The following is a 27,514-nucleotide window of genomic DNA, read 5'->3' on the forward strand; positions in this document are numbered from 1 at the left end:
GAAAGAAATAACACAGTCCAAATCTTGGTTTTATCCTTCTGTGTCCAGGGCAAGTGAGTCCATCCCTCCAAGAATGATCAAGTTAAAACGTTGGCAAATACTGCCAAGGTTAATTGATGGAGAGGTATATCCCCTTTTTAGGACCCAGAAACTGGCTTGCACCATCTTGACTGATCTTCCTGGGATGGTATGGATGGAAAAGCAGAGTTGAACATGTGCAGAGAGGAGGGAACAATCAGAATTCAGGTTAAGAAAGCCCTGAATAATGAAATTCTACTTGTTTTACTTTTCAACAGCATTCATGAATTATGCTTATCCAGCACATTTGGGAAGATAATGTTTGACTTACTATTGGATTACCCCATGCCTATCCCCACAACCCCGAAAAAACATTTCTAGGGACCTTGTTCTGATCTAAAGAGCATCATGAACATTAAGTGGAGCTGAATGTTAGAAAAGCAGTGCAAATCCACATCAGTCAACTTAGTGCAGACAGTCATTGCTATCTGGGTCCCAAAGATGAGGAAAATAAAGAAGGCAAAGCGTTTTCAACTCCTTCAGCCCTATTCAGGCATTGCGCTTGAACAGGATAGACTAACAAAAGTGAGAGGCACTAGACTGTGCATGTTTCTCTAGCCCTGTTATCTCAGTGTGGGCTGGTTCTGCCCCTCAGCCCCTGTCCCCATTTTCAGCAAGGAGGTCTAAAGTGGGGCTCTGTTCCTGTGAACCCAAAATGCAGAATTACCAGGCACTCTGCTTTATCATGGGCCTTGAGGGTTGTACCCATGTTCAAGCAAATGTGAGCAGATGCTTTCTCCAGACTTGCTCTCCAGTGTAAAAAGACTGATGGGAGGAGGTGCGGATGGATCGGTACTGTGCCCCTTCCTTGTGTTTATGTATCTCCTCTTTGAGCTTAACATCAGAAAAGAGGTTTAATGTGTTTATTCGTAACCTTTCAGGATGGAACTAAATATAGCAAAGCAGATTTATAAAAATATACAGACACAGGGCGATATGACCAGCAGGAAAGTATGTAGCATAATGGCATTCTGACATGAAGTTCTACTAGAGGTAGTGGATGCTGAGAAGGAATTTGAAAATGGGCAGGAGCAACTCTGTGTTCCTTGAAATGTAGAGTAGGGGAAAGACTGAGTAAATGGGGTGCGGGGAGAGAGAGCAAATAGCCAGCATGTTTTTTCCATTGATGACTATATGGTTAGGGTTAGAGTTCATCATTTTAATGCTGCACGGTTTAATGATGTTCATTAAATAGAGTTTGAAAATAGGTCACTAGAGGGCATATCAATCCATTTTGAATCAAAGTGGGTATTGCATCATCCCTGAGTTGTAATGCATGAAAAAGTTGGTATTTTCCATTGAGTTTTAAGTGAAAAAAAAAAAAATGAGGGTCCCAAAATTATGGTGAAACATCATTCATGGTGATATTTTTACTTCACTATGGGTGGATCTCTTGAAAGATGAGCAAGTCCATAAACATGGTAAATGAGTGACAACTACAGGCAAGGAACTTTTAGAAATCTTGTGATGCTATGAGCCCAGTGGTACTGTTCGATGGGACAGATGCACATATTTTCAGTGCAATCCTATACATGTCTACTCACATAGTAGTCACAGTGAGTTCAATGTGGTAAGTGCCTATAGGCAAGGGAATGTCCAGCATGTAAGAAAAGCGGACTAGTAATTCTTGGGAGGTGGGGATTTTTTGTGGATTTACTAGCAGGGTTTCTAGCAATGGTTCCATGGCTCCATGTGGCAGAAATCACATGAATGAACAATGTTCATTCATGTTTAAAGTGACAATAAATAAACAAATGTCCAATCACACAAGGCTGCCATATTATGGGAAAGGCTGCTTGACATCATACCTTTGACCATGCAAGTGCATGGCCACCATTCCCCCACCCCAAAGGAAATGTCCATCCATGCAAACCAAGTGCAGTCCGTAATAGTATATTGAAACCCTGTGGGAGAGGATCCCAGAGGAGTTTTGCCTCTAATGTGGGTAGCTCTGTTTTTATAAATGAAAACATGCAGCCGAGTACGTGGATGCTGAAGGGCCCTTCTTGGTGTGCTTTCACAGGTACATATGACAAATGCTACTTGCCATTCTGAATAATATCCCTTTTTGCATCCTGATGAGAATCATTTAAACCTGAAAATAAAGTATCTCTGGCCTTGTAAAAGAAACATCCCAAAGGTTACTAAGCTACACATTTCTCATTAAAATGATAGATAGATGATAGATAGATGAAAGATGGATGCCAGAAACAGAAAACAAAATGAAAAGGCATTTAGATGTCTGACATGTAAAAGACACCTGGAAGAATAATAAGGAAATTACAAAGACCTGTGCAGAGCAAGCCACTGCATGTTTACTCAGAAATAAGAATGGCCAAATTTCTCAGTCTCACTTTCGCCTGCATCTGAATTTCTTAAATCTCAAGTTTTGGGCAGTTTTTTACCACATCCTTATCAAAAAGGAATTGAACTGTAATTCTCAGCATTTGCACTGGCCAGATTCAGTAGGTACCATAGAGAGAACCATGTGCCATACAGCTGTTAAAAAGGATAACTTTGGGGGGGGGGGGGGCGTGGATGTGACATCCCCAATTCCACCCATACGGTGCAAAATCAGATACTTTAAGAGAAAAGTACACACATCCCTGGACCCGGAAAGGTGAATTTGGCAGTTTTGGTTTCTCTGGCATTCAGTGTCCTCTGTCTCAAGTTATTTCATCCCAAATATTGAGAATCATCTTCTGAATGTTGGTAAATGTGTACCCAAACAGAACTGAAACTAAATCCTCACCCATCTCTACTCAGAATTCTCAGTGGGACTTATTCCCAGGGTTGCACCCTCAATCAGCCATTCTTCCCTGGATACCAGAGCACACTAGACTGGCATGAGAAGAAGCCAAAGCATTCCTTGAAAAGTCTCTGTCTTTCAGAGAAGACTGTTTTCCCCCACTGTGTCGATTTTTCCTGTTCTGATCAGACAGGGGCATTGGCACTGTTCTGAAAAAGGAAAGAAGGGCCCCCTGGGATCTTCTGGTGCAGCCTGTGTTAGAGCTAATGAGTACAGAGGAATCCCTGAACTATCACCATTGCCTGTACTGCCTGAACAAAACAAAGGTTTGGACTCCAGGAGGCACTATTAACTGGACTGTGCAACCGTTTCAAGGAAAGGATGCTTGGCAATTGTGCTGGTAGCTGATTTTTTTTTTAAGCACCAACCAGACAACACAAAATATACTTTTTAGTGTAAAACAGGTTTTTGATTTTAAGCAGGAACAGGAAGGTAGTTCAGGCGTCACACATTTGTAAAACATAGACCTAAATGAAGGGCAAATCACATTCCTGGGGTGGAGGGTGAACTTTACTGTTTGTTATTGGCCATGATTACTAAATGGAACCGTCATGTGCAGGGCACTAGGATGTTGCTAGGGTCAAAACACAGGAGAAAATCGAGTGGATGTGAGCTTCCAGAGGCACCTCTCTCCTGTTTAAAACAGAAGCCAGGCTAAATGGATCCTTGGTCAGATGAAGGAAATTCACACATGTGTACACAGAGAAGGGGGGGGGGGGGTGGAGAGAGAGATGGAGGGAGCAGGGAGAGAGGGGCAGAGAGAATTGCTACTGAAATGCTAGTTTGGGACAAGTTTCAGAATTTCTTCCCTGGTGTCTCATTCAAAGGCATTTCCTGGCATGCATTTGAGCCAATTTCTTTCATTCATGGCAGCGTTGACATGAATTCATCTGATCTTCTTAAGGACATTTCTAATCTGTGTGGTGACCAATGTTCTCTAGGCTGATCTCATATGATCTGTTCATGTGAGCAGCAAAACCTGAGTCATGGAGTCAGGGATTTCAGATGGGGCAGTGCCCCACAATGTCTGCAACAAATAGATAATAAGAGGAGATTTGGTTGTGATATGCACATCCATACACTTTATCTCTCTTGTGTGAAGAGTTGTCTGCCATGGATGATGAAAACAGCTAAAAAATGATACACACACACACACACACTTTCCTTGAGTTTGCTTTTGATGGTTCACTGAATTCCATGGGGTTTCATTTACAAACTTTCCCCATTCCTCCCTATTCTCTGAATACACTTGGGTGTTGGCGTGCAACAAATAAACCTTTATAATGCCTTCCTAAACTTTGGAGATGACTTGACATTTTGGAATAAACACAAATCCATAATGATAATCAATGGATGTCTAGTCCCAATGGAATATTTGTGGTATCAGTTTTGGCAGCAGAAGTCTGAAGATTTTATTAAGACAGTTGGCCAAAATGCCCAATCTCCTGGCATTAAATTTTATGGCCAAGGAGTGGACTAACTGCACCATTTTGTCTTTTCTTTCTCTTCTTTTCTGTACAGTGTCTGGCTTTCAAAGCCACAGCAATTGATTTTTAAAAATGCCCATGTGTGAGAGCGTTACTGGCAGCCACACTGTACTGTAACATTTATGCTCTCTGTAAAATCTTAGATCCTTTGGGCCTCTGCTCCAAAGAGCTTTATGCCAAGCGCCATGAAGGTTTCATGCTGAAATTTTCAATGGCAGTCTTTGCCCAATGCCATTTGAAATATTCAGGACATCTCTGTGTCGGAAATACCTTAACACAGGCCACCCTATGCTTAAACAGTTTTCTCCAAGAGGTATACCTTGGTGTGGACCCAACAGATGAAAGCAGTTGTGCATTTCTACAGTGTGATGCAGCTGAACATGCATGCACTACACTTGGAAGCTTGTCTTTTCAGGGCAAAGCATATGTACCAAATTGCTGCGCCACCAGTGAACCTCTGTAAATCTGACGTGTCTCCCAGGGGTTTCATCTCAGGTAAAAGATTGCTTGATAACTCACCAGGTGGCATTCAGGCCTGTTCTTCCCCTAAGCCCTGAGGAACTCCAGACATTGCTGAAGTAGGACACCCACCATCCCTGATTACGGCCCACGTTGACTAAGTCTGTTGGGAATTGGAGACCAACAAAATCTGAAGAGCTACCAGTTCTCCCTGGCCTAGCATCCTAGGTAACTAGAGGGAACGAGAAATTCACTTTGTTGAACAATAGTCTTGTTAATCCTTTAAAGAGGCTCAGGTAATTAAAAAAAAGTTTGTGAAAACTGCCTGTACCACATGCCAAGCCCACCACAAAAGTCAGAGCACAAAGTCTGTTGAAAAAGGATAATTTGAGTACTCTGTCACCTCATTCTCAAGATATATTGGGAGCCATTGGAAGACATTTCTGGCTCCACAAGAATGACTAAAAAACAGCATCTCCATGGTGTGTTCTTTCCCATAATATTTAGGAATGTTCTCTTCTTTGCCAACATCAGCCATCGATAAAGACAAACAGGGGTAGGCAAATTCATAATAATTTGGTGTGTGCAATCAAAATGAACCATGTTGGCTTACTTAAGTTACCATGGCTCATTTAAATCATGGAATGTGCTAGGCATGTGCAGGACAGGATTTGAATTATCACCATCCAGGTAGAGCTTGTTGTGTATGAACCCAGACGATGTGGCTTATTGAAGGAAGAAACAACCCTCCCATAATCCATGAGCTGTTGTAGGGTTATTGGAGGGTTGTTTTCCCATCCAACAAGCCACACTGTCTGGGTTTGGATGACACAACAGGCTGTGTCCAGGTGGTGAATATTCAGATGACTTAAAAATAATGACCAAGAAATAATAAGCTGTGATTTCTGTTGATCATACAAACTGGTCCAGTGTGTTGACCACTAGTTGTGTTGATAGCATCCTGGAAAAGGACCTATTGTTTTAGGAATTTGGACTTCTAATAATAATGGTTGGTTTTATTTAGTTTCACATGCAAATATTCAGTACTTGAGTGCAATATTGAATGATGATACATTCCTTTCCTTATAGTCATAAAATGTCTATGTCACCTTCCTAGACTAATCAAGGCAATTTAAAACAAGGTCCAAACTATATAAAAATGATCCAATAGAAACAGTAAATGAAATATTAAATTGCATAGAAAAAATTTTTTAAAGGGGTGTTTGCAACAACGAGTCCCTCTCAGTCTTTCTGCACAGATAGAACTTCCATATCCCTCACATCACTCGTAATACAGTGTTTTCGTTGGAATCATCCACACGCACAGCTGCTGCCCTTCAATTGTATCATCCTTAGATGCACAGAAATCAAGTGTCCCTCCTCTTCCTTGAAAGATCCACTTCACACATAGCAAATAGCTAAAGTATTTAATAGATTTCAAACCTTTAAACTCATAGCATGTAGTGTTCAACCTCGCCTTTGGCCCAAGTACACATGATTAGAGAATCTAAAGTTGAGATGAAGCCTCACATATATTATAATAGCATTGAAGCCTCATAAGCTTAGGTTAGGAGTTGTTTAGCCAGGATTTATTTATTTAAAACTTTTGTATACTGTCCCATACTTAAAAGTCTCGGGACGGTTTACGGTTTACATTTAGATCCAGGGTGCAGAACTTCTTTCAGCCTAAAGACCAAATTCCATTTCCAAGAAACTGGACTGGTTGGGTTTGAAATACTATGGTGGGTGGGACCAAAGCCAAAAGAAAGGAGGGCAAACCTGCAAGGGTACTAGAACATTTTACTGCCAGGAGTTTGAGAGAGGCATTGCAGCCAGTGGGAATGGAGTGGGAGGGTAACTGATCAACGGCCAAGAAATGATCAAACAACTGGTGGTTAGGGAGAAAGGGGGTGGCAAGAAAGAAGGCAGCAGGGCCATTGGGAAACCTTGGAGGGCCAGGGTGAGGTTCTGCAGCCCTGATTTAGATACTGGGGACTCAGCTATGTTTTGAGTGATGTTTTTTTGTTTGGTTTGGTTTTCTTGAAGACCCTACCTTCCAAGTGACATTCAGAATCTTTTCTTTTGCAGCCATTTCGTAGAGTGACGTTTTCAGTTGTGAGTCAGCCTCAGGACCCACATCAAGGGTCATTGCAGAGTTGCTATGACAGCGGTCTGGAGGAGTCAGAAACACCAAGCAGTAAGAGTTCTTCAGGGCCAAGACTGGGTGCCCTTCCACTCCCAGAGGACAACTACGAAAGGACTACGCCGGATGGCAGTGTTGGTGAGGCAGAGCATATGGAAAATGGTAGGGGCAAACACAACACCCACACACTCGATTTACACTAGTGAGTCCACATCAAGTAGGCTGGTCAGGAGGTCAGCTGGGAGGAGAAGAAGGACAATTGAAAAGCCTTAAATTGATAAGGAAACATCCAGTTGAATGTGCAGTGCAATCCTATACACCCTAAGACTTGGCATATGCATCATGAAGAAATGTATAGGATGATACTTCTAAGCACTTTGAAGGCCCTTTCCATGGAACAGTCAGTGTTTTCATTGAAATCACAGTGGGACTTGGAGTGCTTAACTTTTGACTGGATCTTGCTCATAATATTTAGCTGACAAGATTTATTAAGACAGGAAAAATCCTAATAAACAAAGCACTTTAAAACAGCATTGCTGACACAGATATATTTAAAAAGTCAACACAGAGCTGGTAAAGCCTATTTCAATTCCTCATTTAAAACACTGGACATGCTTTATCTATTTCCTTTATTTTGCCCATGTGTCATTCTTCTTATTATTAAGAAATTAAATATACCCAGTATTAACCAAAAGGAAATATGAATTAAATCCCCTCTACATTGCTGTATCTTCCCTGGTTCCATGCACATGCTTTCCAAAGCTCTTACTTCACATGGTAGAGCAGATGGGGAATGGAAAACAAGACTCTCTTCTAAAGGAGTATGTGTGTATGGCTATATCCTATTATCTGCTATGGAAAGCAAAATACCAAAAATGTAAGTTGCAAGATAGCAGACTATAGTAAGTCTTCTGCTCCATTTGTGTGCTCACACCTTGCATAATGGCCTTTGTCTGGAAACACCAATGACAAAGACTTTCTTCCTGCCTTTCATATCAGAAATCTTAATTCACACTTTTACAAAAAGGTGCACTAATCTTGCCAAATTCTAAAGGGTGATGAATTCTTAAAAGAAGAAAACACTTCTATATTTTTTTCTTTTTGCAGCTTTGCAGAAAAGTACCATCAGAACAGCTCCTTTTAAAATGTGGATTTTATCAAGGGCAAATATCAAGGGCAAATTTTCAGTGTGTTTCCTAGACCTATATTTTATTTTCCCACAACCATTTTTTTCAGAACCCTTTTTTTGGGGGGGGGGGGTCATGTGCTTGCAATGCAATCTACCCCCTCCCCCCCAAAAAAAATCCTGCTGGTTTTAAGATACTTTTAAAGAGAGATCTGAACAATCACTTAGCCCATTCTTTTATTTGTCTTTCTTAAGTCTTTTGAAGTCAATTATGTTGATCTCATTGTTTTACCCATAAAGTAGTTTATTGCATGTCAGAGTACAGGATCCTGGTACCCAATGAAACCATGTGTGTACATGCAACACTTGTACAGACAAAAGGGAATGATCTCCTGGCCCTACCTGGAACCCTGTATAGATTAAATGATTCTGATGTAGTATTTGTTTTACTTTCTTTTGAGGACTTTAAATCAGCAATTATTTAATTGTTCTCATCATTGTGCTTGTCTGCCCTGAAATAGATGTATCAACACATTAAAAGCAGAATACTTTGGGAGATTGAGAGAGAGAGAGAGAGAGAGAGAGAGAATATGAATGCTTTATTTTTATATTAGTATGGAAACTAGTTGCTATAGTCATCTTTACCAGTTGCATTAGGGATGCCACATAACTTTGCAGATTTTGATGATGCTCTTTAGTTTGGCAACTAGAACGGAATAATGCTATTATTCTGAAAGCAGGGACAGAAGTCATGTAGTTGTACTTCAAACCGATCAAAGGCTCATTCTTACATTTAAGAATAAGCAGTGAACACTACACACACAAAGTAGCAGTGCTTTCAAGGAATATTTGTTGTGGCTCCTTTATCACTGTATGATTTGACCCTCTTGTCCTCCATACAAGGAAATAATCCCCCCACTCTTTAATATGTCCTTATTGCAAAAAATGTTGTACCTTTGTTGGGAATAGCTGGTTCCTAAGCAATGTGCAGGCTGCTCCTGTCCTCGGTCTTAGACTTGGCTTGCAAAGGCTGACACTGAGTCAATTTCTGACACAGGTAAGGCAATGACCAGGTGTGCCAAAATAGGTGGTGCAGACTTGAATGGTCTGGGGTTCAGGTGAACAGGAACAAGGGGATAGCAACTGGATGTCAGACACTGGATCGGACAAGGAAAGGGCAGGCAAGAGAGAGCCTGTGTGTTCCTTGATGCGATGTGTTAGCTCAAAAGAAAGGGCTTCCAGATTAACCTAAATGAAGGGCTTCATTGATCTGGAATGACAGTGTGCTCTTTTCAGGTTAGAGAGCCTCTGTATCCTGTAGAAACTAGCCTATCTGAAGTCCCTGAGTGCTGATGTCACAGGAGTTAAGGCACTGGAAGCTGGCTAATGGAGACCATGGAATGACACCCCAGTCCACACCTCAGGTCTATCCATGTTTACATGGAAGTATCCCACTGAAGTGCACATGGGAGTGCAGCTGTAACTGATTCCAATCCTTGTGCAAATATTGCGCCAGCCACAATCCACATTTGCAATCCACATGGATATCACATAGGAGGCCTGCCTAAGTGGTACTACCGGTAGGGCATCCCAGTGCACCAGGTTGATTTTAAAACTTTTGACAAGCAGTTATTCGGATTTAAAATAACCCAGTAACCAGGTTTGTACAGACCAACCACAGCGGAGAGGTAATGCTTCAGCATGTTTCTCAATGAGGACAAAACCCTCTAGGGAAATAAGAAGCACAATAATATTGCTGCTTTATGCTCTGTCTCTGTGCACATGAAGGAAGGAGTATCTTAAAAAAAAGATGAACCAATATCCAGGAGTTGTGTACTGCTGGCATAAGAAATGCACATTTGCTGAAATGCCTGAATATCCCAAACAGACAGATGGGTTGTGCGGATCCATGAAAAAAAACATCAACAGGATGTACAAGATCTGAAGTGGTTCTATTTGGGATATATATATAAAAAAGGTTCTGTTCATTTAAGACACATGTTTACTTCATCCACAGCTCTCAATGCATACACATTTTGTGCACAAAGTTTACTTTGATTGATCTTGCACAAAATGGGTGCTTTAGAAAAACACAGGTAAAATGCACAGTGGTTCTGAGGTCCCTAGAGTAAAACATTTGCAATTAGGATTGCACGAACTGAGTGAAAATGCTTTAGACCTGAACTGTAGTGCTTAGATCCATTCTTATAGGAGGAAAGTGATGTGCAGAACATAACTGCAGTACAAACAATTATATAGTGTACATATGCATAAAGGGAAAAATTGAGTTGACCAACCATAATGGCAAGCTACTAGCATGCAAAAATTCTACGTCAACTGTGTAAATACCTTGGAGAAAGAGTAGCTTTGGGGAGAAATCACAGGCAGTCCAGCAGCTCAGCAGCAGGATAAGAATTTTCTTGGCCAATGAAATCCTGCTGGTATTCCACTGTTTGCAGGCCGCAGTCATCAGGACAGTATAAAAATTGAATAGTCCTGCACAATGGATTTGCTTCAGGAAAACTGCCTGTCCCCATTTTTACCAGAAAGGAAGTCTAATAAGCTTTCACTTTTCAATATCTTCAGGATGTTGTTAGGTATTGAAGCAGAGTATCCCCTCCTAGATTTTACCAGTAATGTATATGTGGAAATAAAGTTTCGGAAAGTTAAATGTTATACTTAGGAAGCAAGCCTATGGCTTGTGCTCCTGCTGGATAGTAGCCTCTGATATAAGAGGCTTCCCTGCCAAGCTGCTGTCAGCAGAGCAAGAAGAGTGATGGAGACAATTTCACCTTTCATTCCACCTCTATAAAAACAACATTTATAAGTGGTGGTGAGTGGGGATGGGTGAGTGGCCATAGGATATTGCAGATCCTATCCTGTTCCGTCCCCTTCTTTTCACAGCTGCCAGAGCAGTGCCATTTCAACCTCTAGAAGGTCACTGTTTCAATCTTGGAAAGAGCCACTGTGATTCTTTCCACGGCAGCTGCGATGGGACAGGGTGTAGGGGAAAGCTTTTGAAGTCAGATTTCCCCTTCTGAAGGAGTGGCAGCATGTACAGCTACAAGAGGGAGAATTCAAAATATCCTGTGGTCACTGGGATGCTCTCCCTTGTTCCCCTGAAGATGCTAGTCATATCCAAACATTCCTTGACATCAGTGCAGGAGGTCAATGCAAGAAAGCCATGCTTAGTCCCTTGCTTGTTTCAAGGCAAAGTTCTTCAGCAGAGCCTTTTGTATCTGCGGAAGCTCTCTGTGAAAGTCAGAACCCTGATTTTCCAATTCCAAAAGAGGGTTTCCACTCACACAGCAGACCCTGAAATGCATCCACAACTGATGTGATCAGTCCTCATCCAGGTCTCATTGACCTCAACAGCCACACCTCTTCATGCATGTGTGGATACTTTTTGCCATTTGGCAGTATTAGTCATACCCAAATGGTGACACTGGAGTTTAGGCGAGACCTGCAAATTCTTCCTTGTAAATATAAAATATTAACTCAGGTCCTCTAGAAAGTAGATGACACAGTGATGACAACTATACCATACTAAAAGTGGTCTGCTGTCATTATGTAGATTTGATGTTTCAGTAGCTACATGTCATCTGCCTCCAGTAATTATTTTTGGCACAGGCCTACAGGTAATGACAGAACAAGAGGCAATGCACTTTTGCTAGTCTGTAAATGTAACATTTGACATTTGAGTAAGCCCCCCCCCCCCCTGCCTTTTTTTTCTACACTTCAATTCCACTATTTAAACTTGCTTGTCCTGGCTTCTGCAGTAGATCTGTGCTGCCTAAAATTCCTCTCAGTTTCTTTTCTAGAACGAATGGATTATTCCGACATCAAAACCGTGGGAACTAAAACCTGCTGACCACTCATTTGTCACATTACTTGGAATCTAGGTAATCTGTAGCATCTTGCATGGTTGGGTTTTAATCAGGGGCTGCCCTGGATTTTCATTTCTCCACCCCACAGGAACAGTATTTTTAAGCCCTTTTATTCAGTCCTAATTGTTACAGCTTCAAATATTTTCTACTTCAACCAATGTGAAATGGCTCGGTTATAATTAATTGATCTAGATGTGCTTTAATTTGAAAGTTTAGAAAGATAATTTCCTGTGCAATCAGCTCAAAGCTATCTGGTTCCCCCATTGCACTTTTAGGCAAGCCATGCAAGAGAGGGAAAACGAGGCATCTTTTGTATGTCGGCAAGGGGATGAGCATTGTGGCAAAATGATGGCTATACTTAAATTAAGGATAGCTCTACTTCCTGTTGCAGTCTAGCAATGAATATGTGATTGCATCACACAGATGGTCTCTCCTGAACTTGCTAAATGCACTTGCTGGGATCCTAGATGTATATTTACTAATTACTCCAGTATAACTTAATCAGATGCTCATCTGGGAAGCCACTAGATACATGGAGAGCAAAACTTTAACAAAAATTGATGTTAAAGTGTGAATTAAAAATTGACCATTATTTATTTATTATTAAATTTATATTCCACAGACCAACAGGATTCTCTGGGTGGATTGTAGAAACACTCTAGGTAGATTACCAAATAAAATAAAGTAAAAAATAAAATAAAATTCAGGCCACTTCTCTAAGCAGTAGCCCTCCTTTTTACATTCTACTATGAATAACAAATTTGATTATTGATGTGATATAAGAGTGATTTTATTTATTGATCATTTTAAAATATTTATATCCCATCTTCCTCAACAATGAAACTCAAGGTGTGATTCTCTTCCAAGCACTGACCTGGAAAGGACCTGCTTAGCTTCAACATGAGGGATATCTCACGTTCTTTCAGAGCCTGCCCTGGGCATGAAGTTGATAACTGGAGGTACACTGACAATCATATGTATCTAATCCCCAGAGGCATATTGCCTCTGAGCATAGAGGTTCAATTTAACTGCCATTATTATTATTGGGAGACTGACCTTCTATGAACTTTGGTGCACACGAATTTATGTACAACCTGTTGTGAATTTTTCTTGCTCAGACCTTTCAGAAATGCATAGGAGATGCACAAGAACACTCATGTTTCTTTCTTTCTTTTTTCCAGTGGAGTTTGCGCAGGAAAATATCTTTCTACTTTATGCCATGAAGTGACATACGATTTTAAAGTGTCCACAGTTCAGGAACAGGGATAAATTGTAACAGCTGATCATGATTGTGTATAGCCGGAGAGGCTTTGCCGATTTCAAAATAATCACTACATCTGTCACCCCTTTGCCTTTATGTCACTACATTCATTTATAGAGAAATCTATCTATTCCATAAAATCAAGAGGTTCCACACTTTCTGGGTCTACCCCAGGTTAGAATAGAGGTAGAAGATGTACAATCAGAAAATTCATATTTCCTGTTCTTGCACTTGCTCAAAACAGCCCCCCACCCCACCCACACACAGAAAACTAACATATTAGGGCAAAAAGTTATTTCTTCCTGGCATGCTAGCTTTCCATAGGCAAGCTACTCTTCTTGTACACTCAGAAACCCTGAATTATGAAACCCACTTTTAACTCCAGAAGGTCTGCACCACATGAGTTGTATGTTGGTGTATTTTTTTTTTCTTTTGTACAAGTCTTATTCTATATGTATACTTAAGTTCAGTACTTTAGTTTTTGCTGTATGCATTCAGAAGGAGTGGTTGGTGAGCAATGCCTCTCACATGAGACTCTGTTACAGTTGCAGTTGTTCCGGATCTTGATACACCATTAAGTAAATAGAACTTGTCACACACAGCAGAACTCTTAGCCTGGCACAGCTTTCTCAGATCAGCCAAAGACACTACAGCGTTTAGCGAAAAGCCAAAGGGAAGATACTTATTTATTTTTACATATCTTCTCATTGGCTTCTGTGTCAATCCCTGTCATGTAGTGGTTGGCTCTTACCTTGAAGTATAAGGACTGGAATATCTGGCAGAAGGAGGCATGTTCTGTAGAACTGACAGCTGAAGCCACCTGATCATGAGAGTTTGCTTCACCTAAAAGCCTTTTGCTTCACTCCAGCCATTGCTGGTATATGGGGGAGCTCTGATATATTCGTACAAGTGCCCCCTCTGGAAGAAGGCCTTTTAATGGCAAGGGCACATGGATTGACCTTCTTAGTTGCAATTAAAGGGTAATTCTGCAGAGATTCCTTGCTTGCATTGCAATGATCTTTCCTGCTTTCTTCTCTCATTCTGTGATTTTAAAAAATGGCTGATCAATACCATTAGAAAACCAGTAAAATTTATGTGTATCTTTCTCACCCTAGAAGGAACGTAGCTGTTCCACTGCCCATTCATATAGACTCATGTTCCCTTAGTGATCAATGCAATCAAGCAGTTGGAATGTTGCATCTATATGGTTTTCCATTATTTAAGAAGTAGGTATCCTTCCCACTGCCCTGCTCGGCTTGCAAGTCTAGAAATGTAAATCTACATGAGAAATCTCTGTATTCTGCATCTTAACAGGAATTACATGTCAGAATTGCATTTACAGGCTTGTTAATTTTTCTAATAGCAGCCTCCTCCTCCTCCTCCTCCTCCTCCTCCTATTACTATTCTTTTGTTTCTATACTGCCCATAGCCCAGAACCTCTCTGGGTAGCTTACAGCAAAGTATAAACACATCTTCTTGTGACTAATACTGTTGTTATTTGGGAGTTAAAATTCTAACACTGTAGATCAGAACACAGACAGGGAATGTGCCTTCCTAACTTTTAATAGTCATATTATTTTTGAATAACTTAGGCCCACTTTATTAAATATGATAGAAACAGAACTACATATATTGTTTGGACAGCTAAGTATGTGAGCAAGGCAAGCGGTGTGCTTGTTGATGACAACTTCCATAGAACATTTTCCCTCTTCCTAGGATAAATGTTGTCTTCAAAATAGACTTAGTAGCTTGGTGTGGTGATTCTTTGTGTCCATGCCTGTTCTACTAGAGCTTTCTGCAGTCTTTGTCATGCTGGACTCTTCTTACATCAGCAGAGATTTTAATCACAAAACAAAAATAATTAATAATGTTGAGACTTTAGGCTAATGTTCAGCTGGTAAACTCATGAGCAAGGCATGAAGTTGTTAATCTATAGTGCACTAGACTATCAGACATAGCTGATGTTCGGAAGTACATGTTCATTTCCTCTGAACGTAAAGGTTTAATTTAGCTTCCATGCTTAATATTATTGATAGCTTTGCAATCTTTGGAATCCTGCTTATTCTTTCCAGTAGTATAAGAATATTATCTAGAGAAAAATCAGACTGAACTACAGATCAATACAATTTTTTTTGGCTATATCACCAAGTTCTTCTTTTGAGTGGCAAATGATAGTTGTCTCTCAATAGGTACAGCCACCTCTCTGCTCCACAGCTTTACTGCTAAAACTATTATTGTCATGGGCACCAAGAAGGGAAAATCAAATATATCTGAAGTATTTATGTATGTATGTATTATATTGCACCTTAAGAAGGTTACATGTGATTCCCAGGTGGTCTCCCCTCCAAGCTCAGGAAAGCCCCAGACTTACTTAGCTTAAAAATAGTGGATGTCTCATATGCCTTCAGTAGCTCAAGGCACCCTAGGATGGGATTAGTACCAAAGCTGTTTGAGTATTAGCTAGTCCTCTATTTGAGGAGCTCCTCAAGGACACTCGTCTCTTAAAAAGCACCAGCTGAAGAGCTGCCCAAAATGAGTCCCATATGACAACCCTGGGGAGGGACACCTGGAACTTGCCCATTAACTGGGTGACAGATTGAGTGGGCAAACAATTTACATAGCCATTTTTTTCACAAGAGTATAAGTTGTATGTGCACTTAAAATATAGTTGTTATTTCTGATATTTCATCTACATATATGAAATTGGCATAAGCCAATGTTCTCTTTTTGTCATTCATTTCTTTTTTCTTTTGGAGTGGTGTGCAAGTGAAAACCTCAATTTTTCTTGAATTATCATTTGTATGCTGATTCAGAACTTCAGGAATACTTCTGGAAGTATATGAAATTCTTCTGGTTTTGGTACAGGAATTATATAAAATTCCTGGTTTTCCTCTTGCACTTGTGGGTCCAAATATGTCCTGTGTGCGTTTAGATACAGATAAAACTGTCACATTTGGTTTCTTTAAATATTTATTTTTTATAATCTTAAATTCAGCTCATACCATTTTTGCCATCAGTTTGAGAATAAAGACAATTACATGAAAATTGCAAAGACAACATGTTTTGTAAGCAACTTTGCCTAATTACATGTATTTTGAAGAAGCAAAATACAACCTTTGAAAATGAAACTTCCTCAATATTGTACATTTTGTCTGATATTTCACTAAAATACATTTTTATTTAAGAGTTACATTCCAAAATTCTCAATGAAGTGAGAATTATATAGATAACTATCTTTATGTTTGGGTATTGGCTTGAATGTATGAAATTGAACATATCAAATTAGTGTATTCATATTAAAACCAAACCAAATGGCTCCCTCCCCACTCCACCTATAGTGTGTTTGTTGGAGAAATTTACTGGGTCAAGCAATGATTAGCTTGTACCTACTGCCCAGATATGTATTGATTATTATCCAGGCAATGTAAATATATTTAGGCTATAATCCTATGGCCTCTAGATGCTGCCCAGATGGCCATAGGATACATCATTCTAGCTCCATCCCCAGAAATGTGCTTCAAGTTCCAGCTCCAGCTGGAAATGCGTTTCCAACTCAGAGTTTCCAACTCAGAAATGAGTTCTGAGCTCAAAACTAGGACTCTGACCACAGAGCACCCTCTCTCCACCCTAATGGCTGGCATAGTTTTGTATACATGGCTGCACCCAGGAGGAGAAGAGCATGGCTTCAGACGGATCAAAAAAAATCCTGGTGATGCCTCATCACCTTTTCTTCATAGTTGAGGCAAAATCCACCCTCTGTGTCTTTTGCAGGTGACAGAAGTCCTTGCAGTCCTTGGCTCCAAGCTCCCCATGTACTCATTTAGTTGTCCATAATCCTCAGATTTGGAGAATTACAGGCAGCCATGTTGTATGGTGCTCTCCAATATCTTTCTTTTTTATTTCAAAGAAGTTGGAGATTTTAAAACTACATGCATGACAATATGCTTTAAGGGAGTTCACCTTGATTTGCCTTTGAGGGCACTATGTACCCAATCTCTGTTATTTATCCTAGTTAAATTAGCTCCATGTACATGAGATGTATCTGACCTTTATGTGCTGGGCATCTCTCCAAAGCTTGTTGCTTTTGTCCTTAATAAATTGTTAAACAAAACATCTATTGATATTTGGAAAAGCGAGGAGGTATGAAAGCCACCTACAGAGCCAGAGTGGAATCCTCCAATGGTGCAAAAGTTCATCTTTTCGATGTGCGTTCTTTTTCAAGTCTTTACATGTGTATCAGCAATTCCATGCAAGCACGTCCTTAAGGGTTTTTGCTCTGTGCCTCTGGTATTACTTGATGGAAGGGAGGGAAAGAAGCAAAGGGGGGGGAAAGGGAAGTTGAAAGGATAAGGACGTGTCCTTCTATATAATTAAAATAAGTTTTAGCACAGATTTTTTCCAAGATTCACAAGCTTAGCCGTTAGTACTCAGTTCTAATTTAGTGGGAGTTAGGGTTATAAATCCCTTTTGAAAAGAGATTAGGTATCCCTTGGTTTCAGAGAGAAGAATGAGCAATTTGTATGAGGAAAAACCAGAAGAAATTGAAGCTATAGGCTTGAATTAACTCTGCAAGTTTATTTGGGCATTCCAAACAGACCTGTAATTAGAGCTGCTCGCTTGACCAAGCTGTTACACATTTTATTTAAAGGGGAATGTAGAAAAGACACACATCACAACAGTGAATGCCAGGTTTTAAATGTGATGATGGTATGAGCTATAAGAGACCTATTTTAAATGGATTATGTGTATCCAAAATCCTAACTGACTCAGGCGCAAGGGGATTGAGGACACTGTGTTGCAGTTATGAAGATGTGCCAATGGCTAGGAAGGGAGATGACTAGGTAGCCACTCAGAAGATCATCCCTAGTTGCAAGAAGACAAAGCCCCTGTTCATTGGTAAAGTCCATGCTTTACATGCAGAAGATTTCATCTCCACCTTGTCCAGGAAGGGATGTACCCTTGCCTGAAATCCTTACTGCCAGGGTTAACTGTACTGGGCCCAATGGACCAGTGGTCTGACCCAGCATAAGTGCGTTCCCTTGTTTCCAAGACAAAATATTAATTATGACATTAATTGACAGAAATGTATCAAGAAAGCCGCAGTTTGGATATCAGGAAATGATTCTAGGTCTAAGTGTCATATAGCTAAAAGATTGAGCCTGGCTGAGGAAATTCAAAAGATGTAAAAGTTCATTAGAACCAAAACTTACATGTTTACTGGAATTAGGACAAAAACAGGATGTATGCTTATATTTCATGCCCCTTTATGGCACACAAAACAGTAATCAAACAACCCCAGAGGAGCCCCTTTATAAGATTATGAATATTCTTATTAATTAGAATATGGAGCTTTGGCTGAGAAAGAATGACTTGCCAGGATTCACAAAAAGACCATTTGGGGTATTTAGATTGTCACTCAAGGCTGCTCAGTCCAACAATCTGTTGACCCCATTTCGCTCAAAAGTGTGTGACTGACTTGGGGGATTTTCACTCCCCAGCACTGCTACTACCCCACCACTTTTGGGGTCTCTCCTCTCCTCTCCTTGCTATGTTTCTAGCAAAAGGATGGGGAATTTGCTCATGGGGGCTCTCAGGATGCATAGCAAGGCTGGGAAGATGGAGTGGGGACTGTAGAAACTGTGAGGCCATGGGGATGGAGCCTGGACCATGGAATCTGTGCTACCTAGGTAACCATGTGACCATCTGACCAATAAATTTAAGCAAAAATCCTCAAACCGGGGAAATAGTGCAGGATTGCTTGCCATGTTGTGTGAACCCTACCAGATATATTACTGCCTATCAGAGGCCTCGCAAAGTGAAGCACAAAGACCAGCACATAACTGGCACCTACCAACAATGGGAAAATGGCATTCCTGGGTCTGAATGGAAACATGAAAACCTTAGCACAGAACATTCATTCCCTCTGTGGTTTCATAAAACTAATCCTACCATAGAGGAACTCTGGGATTGTGTCCAGACAATGCAACAGGCCCAAGACAGATTTCACCATAGCTTTGGTGCTGTGCAAACCTGCCCATTATTTATCAGCTACTTCTTCACACTAACCATGTATCTGAAATTCATCTCTATATGCAAGAACCCTTTAGCAATGGTGCTGGTAGGATTGTGGACTCTCCTTGTTTTGGTGTTTCTCTGGAAATCACTGAACAGGAGGACTTTGGCATAAGAACATAAGGAGAGATGAGACAGTCGGCCTATGTGCTTCCAATCTGTTTCTCACAGCGGGCAGCCAAAGGCCTTATGGAAAGCCAACAAGCAGGACGTGAGGGCAATTGCCTTTTCATGCTGCTGTTCAGTGCATGCTGCTTCTGATCGCGGACTAGGCAATCACACCCTGATCTTTGATGGATGTGCCTAATAATCCCCTTCTAAACCCATCTAAATTTGGCACACCATGGGACATTCTAGGGAATCGCCTACTGGAATGCAGAGTAACCGATTCAATTTGTCAGTACCCCAAGAGAGAGATGCCAACTTTTTTATTCTAAGGTTGGAATCATATACATTTATCTGGGACCAAGTCCGGCTGAACTTAACAGGAGTGATTGTTTTGAGTATAGAAACACCACAGAATTATGTCCTTGGATACCTCTCACCAGATTTCAAGGATAGTAACTTTCTAATGCACACATGTATGGCATGGTTGGCTTGAGGCCATTGGCTTGTTGAATTTAGGAGTCCTCGAGTTTCCTGAACAATCTCAAGAGACAAAATTGCCTCTTTTTGCTTTTCCAAAATGTATGTGGTGTATGGAGTTTTGCTGATTGTTCCTTACATGCAAATGTTAGTACACAATGTTTAAAAAATCACCTCATTTCATGTAAGAAATATAGCAAGTATTCTATCTGGAAATTTATAGCTCCTCTATTTTTTATCCTTTTGTCCATATGAAAAAAATACCAATGAACCAGGACTATAGACTGACCAAGATGGGTGGAAAAGGACGGGGTCACATAGTCTTTATTTTGATAGTTGCCTTATTCCTAGCATGCAAACAAATGTACCTATGTTCGTTTTACCTACTTGCTTGTCTTAACCTGCAGATGTTCTTCTTTTTTTCTGTATCTAAGAAACAAATCAACCCTAAAGAGCCCTGCAGGGGCACCTGTTCTTTTACTGAACAATCTGGATTATTGCATCAGCAAGGGAAGTGAAATCAAAGTGAATCATTTCTAAAACTGCATGTAAACAAGGCATAAGACAAGCTTGTATCTAAAGCATTTTTTCCTGTGGGTAATGGATGATTTGCTTTTTTGATCAAATGATTCCTTTTCTTTATTTTGTCTGTTTTTGGAATCTGCAATGAAAGACCACTGCCATTCTGAGAAAAAGGGGAAAAAAACCTACCTAGTGTCTTTGTTAATAGATTCTCTGGAAAACCCGTAAAAGTGCACAATACTTGCGTTGCTCTTTCTCCTAGTATTATCTTTCGAAAAGCCTCAGTCATATTATAGTAGATTGTATTAGAGAAGGTTAATTGGTTTTACTCTTGAAGATGGCTTTTTATCCCTTGCTGTCAACACATATAAGCACTATGGAAGACACTCTGTGGCCCTTTTGTAGTCCAAGGGAAATGGCATTTTATATGCTCATGAATTGCTAATACAATGTATGCATGTAAAATAGAAAGGGGAAAAGCCCAAGCTTGTTTTAAGCAGTGTGGGTGGCAATAAGACCTGCTACGTGTCTTGCCCATTATAGCAATCTTCCTGCTAATGAAGAACATACCTGGCCACTCTTCCCCTGATTAGCCACATTCTTATCATGCTACTTGGGAAATAGATTTAATGGCTGATCACATGAGAGATTGTGCTTATCAGAGGTGGTTTATCCTCTTTGCTGGTGGTCCTTCGGCACAGCTGCAGCTTCTCACTGTGAGATCAGGGCTTGTTTTATGGTGCAGCATTCCACTGAAACAGCAATTCCAGGAATGTTGTTATGTGCTTTGCCAGTGTGGCAGCTTTGGACAATTTGCTTTGCTCTGCTCCTCCAGTATTTGCTGGATTGGGCGGGCTGCAGGTTCTCACTCAACTCCCGTCTTTCTCAAATGCAAGAGAAAGATAGTAACCCTTCGATGACCTCTGAGTCACAAAGGTCTCGGTGTGTATGTTCTTTCTAACTGGATGGCAGAAGTGAAGTTTCTAGAATGGCTGAGACCTCAGTCATGTAGCCCTGTGACTCCCAGCGTTCCTGAGCCAGCTCAGTAGGCGTGTTAGGGATTTCTTGTGTCTAAATATGATTAGAATTGCATTCTTTAGGGATAATAAGATTTAAATAGTAAATATATAGTCCAAATACAATGAACAACATTTATTGCAATGAAAGTGCATGTGTATGACTGTGTGTTTAAAATGACAAATGACTAGTATTACTAACTTGATATACCAGAATATTTACTAAACACTCACTGGGCCTCAAACTAGGATGTGTTTCCTTTTTTATTGTATGTAATGCAATTTTAAAATAGCAAACTATTTCTAATTGTATTATTTGTGTGTTTAATGCTTGGTGTTTATAGAATAAAACAGGATTGTGGTTGGTCTGTCTAGCATCTACAGTATGTAAAATGATACCTTGGCATAGTAGATGACATCTTCAGACTGCAATTTCTCACAGAGGAGTCTGAGGTTCCGTGAAAGAAGTTATTGGGAAGGAAAGAGAAATACCTCAGTGTTTGCCACGGGGCTTGCGAATATGAAATAGCACAGAAAAGAAATGCCACTCTGTTTTCCTCACTTGTGTGTGTCCTGTTAATGAGATGCAAGACATCAGTTGTGGAGCCAAGGAGGGGGCTACACAGCTGAAAGGGCTGGAGTGGTCAAGTTGTAAAAACTAAGCTGGAAAGGCATGGCCTGCAGCTGGACGGATGGCCCCATGTGGAAGCAGAGCGGGAGGCTAGACTTGATGGCCTCATAGGTCTCCTCCGGCCCTTATGCTATGCACAGTATGCTGTGCTAAAAGTAGCAGTACTGTGTCCCATTTATTCTGTGGGAAGAAATACATTTGTACAATTGCAGGGACCCAGTGAAACCTCTTCCCCAGAGTGGTAGCCTGTCTGCTGAGCAGGAGAGCATGTTCAGACCCACCTAAATGCATACCCTTACTTAGTTTCATAGAAACAAATCACTGCCAAACACACAGAGACAGAAATTAGGGTACCTATGTGCCCATGTAAAATACACAGGTCCATTTCTTCTCTCCTCTAAGTCTGTTATAATGATGGATGTATTACTAGTATTGAAGTCCTGCAATGTAAATATACCTATATGCTATTTCTTGTGTAGATTTTTAAAAAAGTAATACCTGCTGATATCTGTATATCACATTTGCAAACAGAAAGACTTCAGAAGCTGGCTAAACAGAGCATCCAAAAGTGGGCTAGGTAAATTAATTTGGACTATATCAAACCATATTATCTGTTGTAGACTAGTTAAAAAACTAGTCTGCTTTGTCACTGTGCCTTCCCTGTTTGCTGCAAGCATTTAGGAGAGTCTTTGTTAGCAAGAAGGAAACTGTACTGGCAAGATTAATTTCTTTAGTATGGAGAAGATAAATAGTAAGAGAATTGAATCCATACTCGATCAGAAGTGACCAGAAGTAATTATTTTCACTTGGCTGGCATGAAATCAGCTTGCGAAAATCCTAACACCAGAGAGAGGGGAAAAAAATCAGAACTTTCAGGGGAATGATGATGAAATGTTCATAAAACCTGTACCAAATTTTGAAGCCATATAAATGGGCATTTTCCTGTGCCTTTAGACCCTCTGAAATCTGGTCAGAGATTTCAATGTATTTGTATTTCAATGTATTTTATCATGTTGTAAGCCGCCCCGAGGTTTCGGCAAGGGGCGGCATAGAAATGTTATAATAATAATAATAATAATAATAATAATAATAATAATAATTTGTGTCTTATATAGCACTAAACTAACCTGAGCAGTGAAAGCTGGCATTCTGCATAATCTATACAAAGCACAGTTTAAGTCTCTGATTTCAGCAATGATCTCAGCACATGCTTAAAATCCCAGGGAGGTGTATTGATTTGTAACATTCTGTTTTTTCTCAGGATCCCAAGGCTGTGTGTACAGTCTTCCTCCTCTTCTCACAGCAGTCCCGGGAGACAGCTTGGGGTGAGAGCCCATGACTGGCCCAAAGTCACCCAGCATGCTCCTTGGCCAAGTGAGCACTGGATCTGAAATCTCTTAAGTTATGGTCCAGCTCTACCCAGGGCACCACCCTGGCTTATCTGGAATTCACAGGATTTGGAGTTGGAACTCTGAACAGTCCTGTGCCTGTTCACCCACCCAGTCATGTCAGAAGGCCATAGGGTCACACCCTGAAAGACTAATCATATAAACAATATTTCCCAAAGCATGCTAGGAATTCTCCATATATTTACTGTGAACCACTGCTGTATTGCAATTTTCCTCCTTTCTGTTCATGAATGTCTTACTCTACTGCCCTGTACTTCCTGCACTGAAGTCAGGGGAGAATGCATGGTTCTTTTGCCCTCCCCATTCCCGAACAGCAGCTCTGTGAGGTAGGCTAGGCTGAAGGTCGAAGCACTGAGTTTCATCATGACTCTTGGCTCAGTATAGGATTGCGTGGTCTTCAGGCATGCCCTCACGGGACTGCCTTAACTGTGGCAGAGAGACCACGGACAGTAGGATGTGCTTTTCACTGTCTCCAGGACCTGACATTGGGCAGAACTGTCAGTCTCAGTGTTTCCAAATCCCATTTTTGGAGGGTGAGGAAGAGAGAAGTCAAGTTTTTTCTATCCCATTTCTGCATTAGCTTGCCTAATATTTTCTAAAATATATGCTTTCAGGAAGCCCTTTCCCTGAATGGGCACATTTTTAATGTAGGCATTTTAGAAACATAGAAACAGAGCAAGTCAGAAGGGGTCTCCTGGGCCATCTAGTCTGACCCCCAGCTCCAGCCAGCTTCTCTCATAACATTCCTCTCATGTGCATGTCTAGCCTATCCTTGAACACCCTCAGCGATGGGGCTTCAACCACCTCCCATAGAAGCCCACTCCATACCCTTGGGGTCCTAAGGGATCCAAGATGAGCTCTATCTGAGAGCTCAGGACACACGGATTCCAGAACACAGGTGTGAAGGAGAAACAAATTCGGGAATGGGACTGTCCTAGGTATGTTTAGACCAAAAGAAGTCCTACAATTCCCATTATTCCTCAGCTAGCCATGGCAGGCAGAGGCATGCTGGGAATGGAGGACCTTTTTCTGTCTAAACATGAATAGGATTGCAGGTGCATTTAATTAAACAGAAAACTGCCTTTAATGCAGCACATTTCTCATTTGAAATTTCTCATTTCCACGTGAAGCTGAAAATGAGGTACTGAATGGCACCATGAATGCTTCCAGAGGCAGGGCCGCTAGCCAGCATTCCACAGGTATTGCACTGCCATTACATCAAGTTCCCTTCTCAGTGGATCTTTGTTGTTGTAAGAAGAAAGGCGGATGCAGCAGTGGGAAAACACGGGAGGGTTAAAAGTGGAAAAGGATGCTGTCTTTAGCCCCATAAGGTTCCATGAATGTTACAGGGTGACTGCACAAAATGCCTCACCTGGAAGCAGCCAGCAATACATGTGTAAAGAAAAAAAGGAAAGAGCATGGTTCTGGTCTCAAAACTTTTCCCACTTCTTAAATACAAAACGGAAGACATCGCTAGGCGTTCCTAGATTTGTTGATGATGACTTCCCCCTACAGTTTTCTCAACAGTTCCGCTCTATTACTGTCATTAGATAAGTAGCTATTAGACTATTAAGATATGACATCACCATTCTTATCCTACAAACAGTGGGTGTAAAACTGTAGTCAAACCTGCTTCCAACCTGATAAAACTCCCCCACCTACAGCACTCTTTAATATAGTCTGTATTTAACCACCTTTACTTCATTTTCTGTCAAAATATATGCTTGCTTCTAGTCTTAATCCTTTTTGTGTTTGCACTCTTGGGTTTATTGAAAAACCTGTGTATATGTTTGTTTTTATGTACATTATATGCGTACACACAGATAAACCACAGTGGGTTTGTTTCCCAGGAGCTTCCATGATGCATACAAATCTCTGTTTTAAAAGAAGCTACAGGCACAATCCTCTGCATGTTTAGATGGGGGAGAAACCTACCACTCCCAGCATGCCCCTGGCAGGGGCATGCTGTGAATGATAGGCCTTTTATCTGTCTAAACATGCAGAGGATTGCACCTTAACTCATGTTTGCAATGGTAGCCTCCATCTCAGCCCTTGCTTTGGGGGTATTTTTTCATGTCTGTCAGCAGAGACTTCTGCTTTCTTCCCACATCTCCACCCTATGTTATAATAAACACTGGGTATGAAGTGTCTTGACCCACAGTATGAAGAACAGCTGATGTTTTTTTTCCCTCTCTGCCTGATCATAAACCTCGCTTGCTGGCTGAACTGTAGCTACACAAGAACATTGATTACTTTCATAGGAGCACCACCTAGAGGATAGGGTATGGTCCAATCCCCGACAGGTATACTTCACAAGGTATACTTGCAGGTGTTCTCTTGCCGTAGGTACATGCCATTTTGAATGTGTCCCCTGAACATTTCTTTTTCTGGGTTCTTTGTGACTGTTTTCTCTCAGGAGCTTGGCTCTACCCTAGGGACTGGTAGTTGTTGATTCCTAGACTAGAAGGACATCCAATACTGACAGTCAGTAAAATGGAGTGGTAATGAATACGCACCAGAAGTCCCTTGTTCAGACTACAGCTCAGACATGAATCTACCAGGCAGAAAATTGTGCATATGGCAGCTCTGATATTAATTAAAACCATAAACTGCAAGACAGAGAAGAGCTCAGAGCCAATCCATAGAAGAACAATAAAAGAAATAGGGCAAACCAATTCTTCCTAGTTGTTAAGGCAAGAATACCTGGCTTTCGAATTGCTATGTTTTATCTTTTCTTTTCTCTGCTGTTCTTAATTCCAGAGTATTCAGCACAGAGGGGTATACCGTTTTTCCTGTGTATTTTTATTGGTTGTGTGGCATTTAGTAGCACATCAAGTGCTTAATAAATAAAATCTTTTGGAGATGTTCTTGCTGATGAATGTATTGTGGCTCAAATTAAACCTTTCCCTTCTTGGAGTTGGTTAAAGGATCTGTTATTCATTTTGGCCCTAGAGGCCTATGCTGCATTCAGCTTTTGGTGCACTGGGCATTTTTGGACGTGTTGGGGCCTGTCTTCCTAATCACATCTGTGAAGAGTCACAATAGGGATTTCCATTAATTGTGTTCAAGTATAGTAAATAGGTCACAAGCCTACTTATGTCCTGTTTAGAAATTGTCCATACTTGTATGCATTTCAGAAAAGCATCCTGAAATAGCATCAACCATCTCTCAACCCCCCTTGCCAGTATTTTGCTCCAGGTGGTGGCATCTGAGTACCAGAGCTGGAGTAGGAATACTCACTGGCAATTAAAATTGTTGTTAATGCAGTTCTACAATGCAGCACAAAGGTTATGTATTAGCAATGCTTGAACAGTGTGCCTGAACCTGAATATAGCCATTTAAGACATGGTTTCATTAGAATAAGAAAGGCAGTGTTTGCAGCTTTCCTAAACCTGAATCTAGACATGGCTTTATGGAATTAATGTATTGTGAAGTCCAGCACAAAGTGACCAGATCCACACTCCCTCTGTTCAGGTGTAGAGTCCAACGCTGTTATCTAGTGACTTTTCACTTTTCTCAACTTTTACCTTTCTTTCACATCATTAAAATATGCTTTAAAATGTATATTTTAGCAATGCGTATTTTGAAAGAGAGTATTTCTATGCCCACTTTTTTAAAGTTTCAAATTAGTGCCAGAACAAAATGGAGAAGACAAATGGGCTGGCAAAAAGTATTTTGGGTCAGAAAGGGACTGATTTATCAATAGTCTCCTGTAATCAGAACAGCTTAGATTTTGCAAGAGATATAAAATACTAGGGATGGGTGACAATTTTGTTTCAGTTAGTATTTGACAAACCTTTAGCAAAAGTTGCAAATTTATCTTATTCAGGGTGGAAATAAGAATTTCAGGTGTTTTAAGTGTGCATGCACACGCACACACATGCGTGTGTGGGTGGGTGTGTACTGAATGTGACAGAGACCAAATCTGATAGATTCATCCATCCGCACCAAGGGCTTGGGGTGCTTTGCTTTTAAAAGTCAGGGTTTGAACCTGTTTCTTCAGGTGTGTCAGCACTGAATTCAAGGTCA

At 40.7% G+C, this 27,514-nt stretch overlaps 1 protein-coding gene across 7 annotated transcripts in view; it reads left to right on the forward strand.

Moving 5' to 3' along the window:
• PCDH7 (protocadherin 7) overlaps positions 1-27,514 on the forward strand; it is a 400,111-nt gene that overhangs the window by 171,783 nt on the left and 200,814 nt on the right. For 2 of the 7 annotated variants that reach the window (XM_044418137.1, XM_044418140.1), the window contains one exon: positions 6,922-7,114. The exons of 1 other annotated variant lie outside the window; for it this stretch is intronic. In XM_044418137.1, the coding sequence (XP_044274072.1) occupies positions 6,922-7,114 (193 nt within the window). Of the gene's footprint in view, positions 1-6,921; positions 7,139-8,929; positions 8,935-11,923; positions 11,998-19,506; positions 19,559-20,228; positions 20,243-27,514 lie in introns of those variants that run through there. 4 more of the 7 variants (XM_044418138.1, XM_044418141.1, XM_044418136.1 and 1 more) reach the window with 4 other exon arrangements.

This window comes from Varanus komodoensis, unplaced genomic scaffold, assembly GCF_004798865.1.
Source record: "Varanus komodoensis strain SLA01 unplaced genomic scaffold, ASM479886v1 scaffold9, whole genome shotgun sequence".
Classification (NCBI taxonomy): Eukaryota; Metazoa; Chordata; class Lepidosauria; order Squamata; family Varanidae; genus Varanus; species Varanus komodoensis.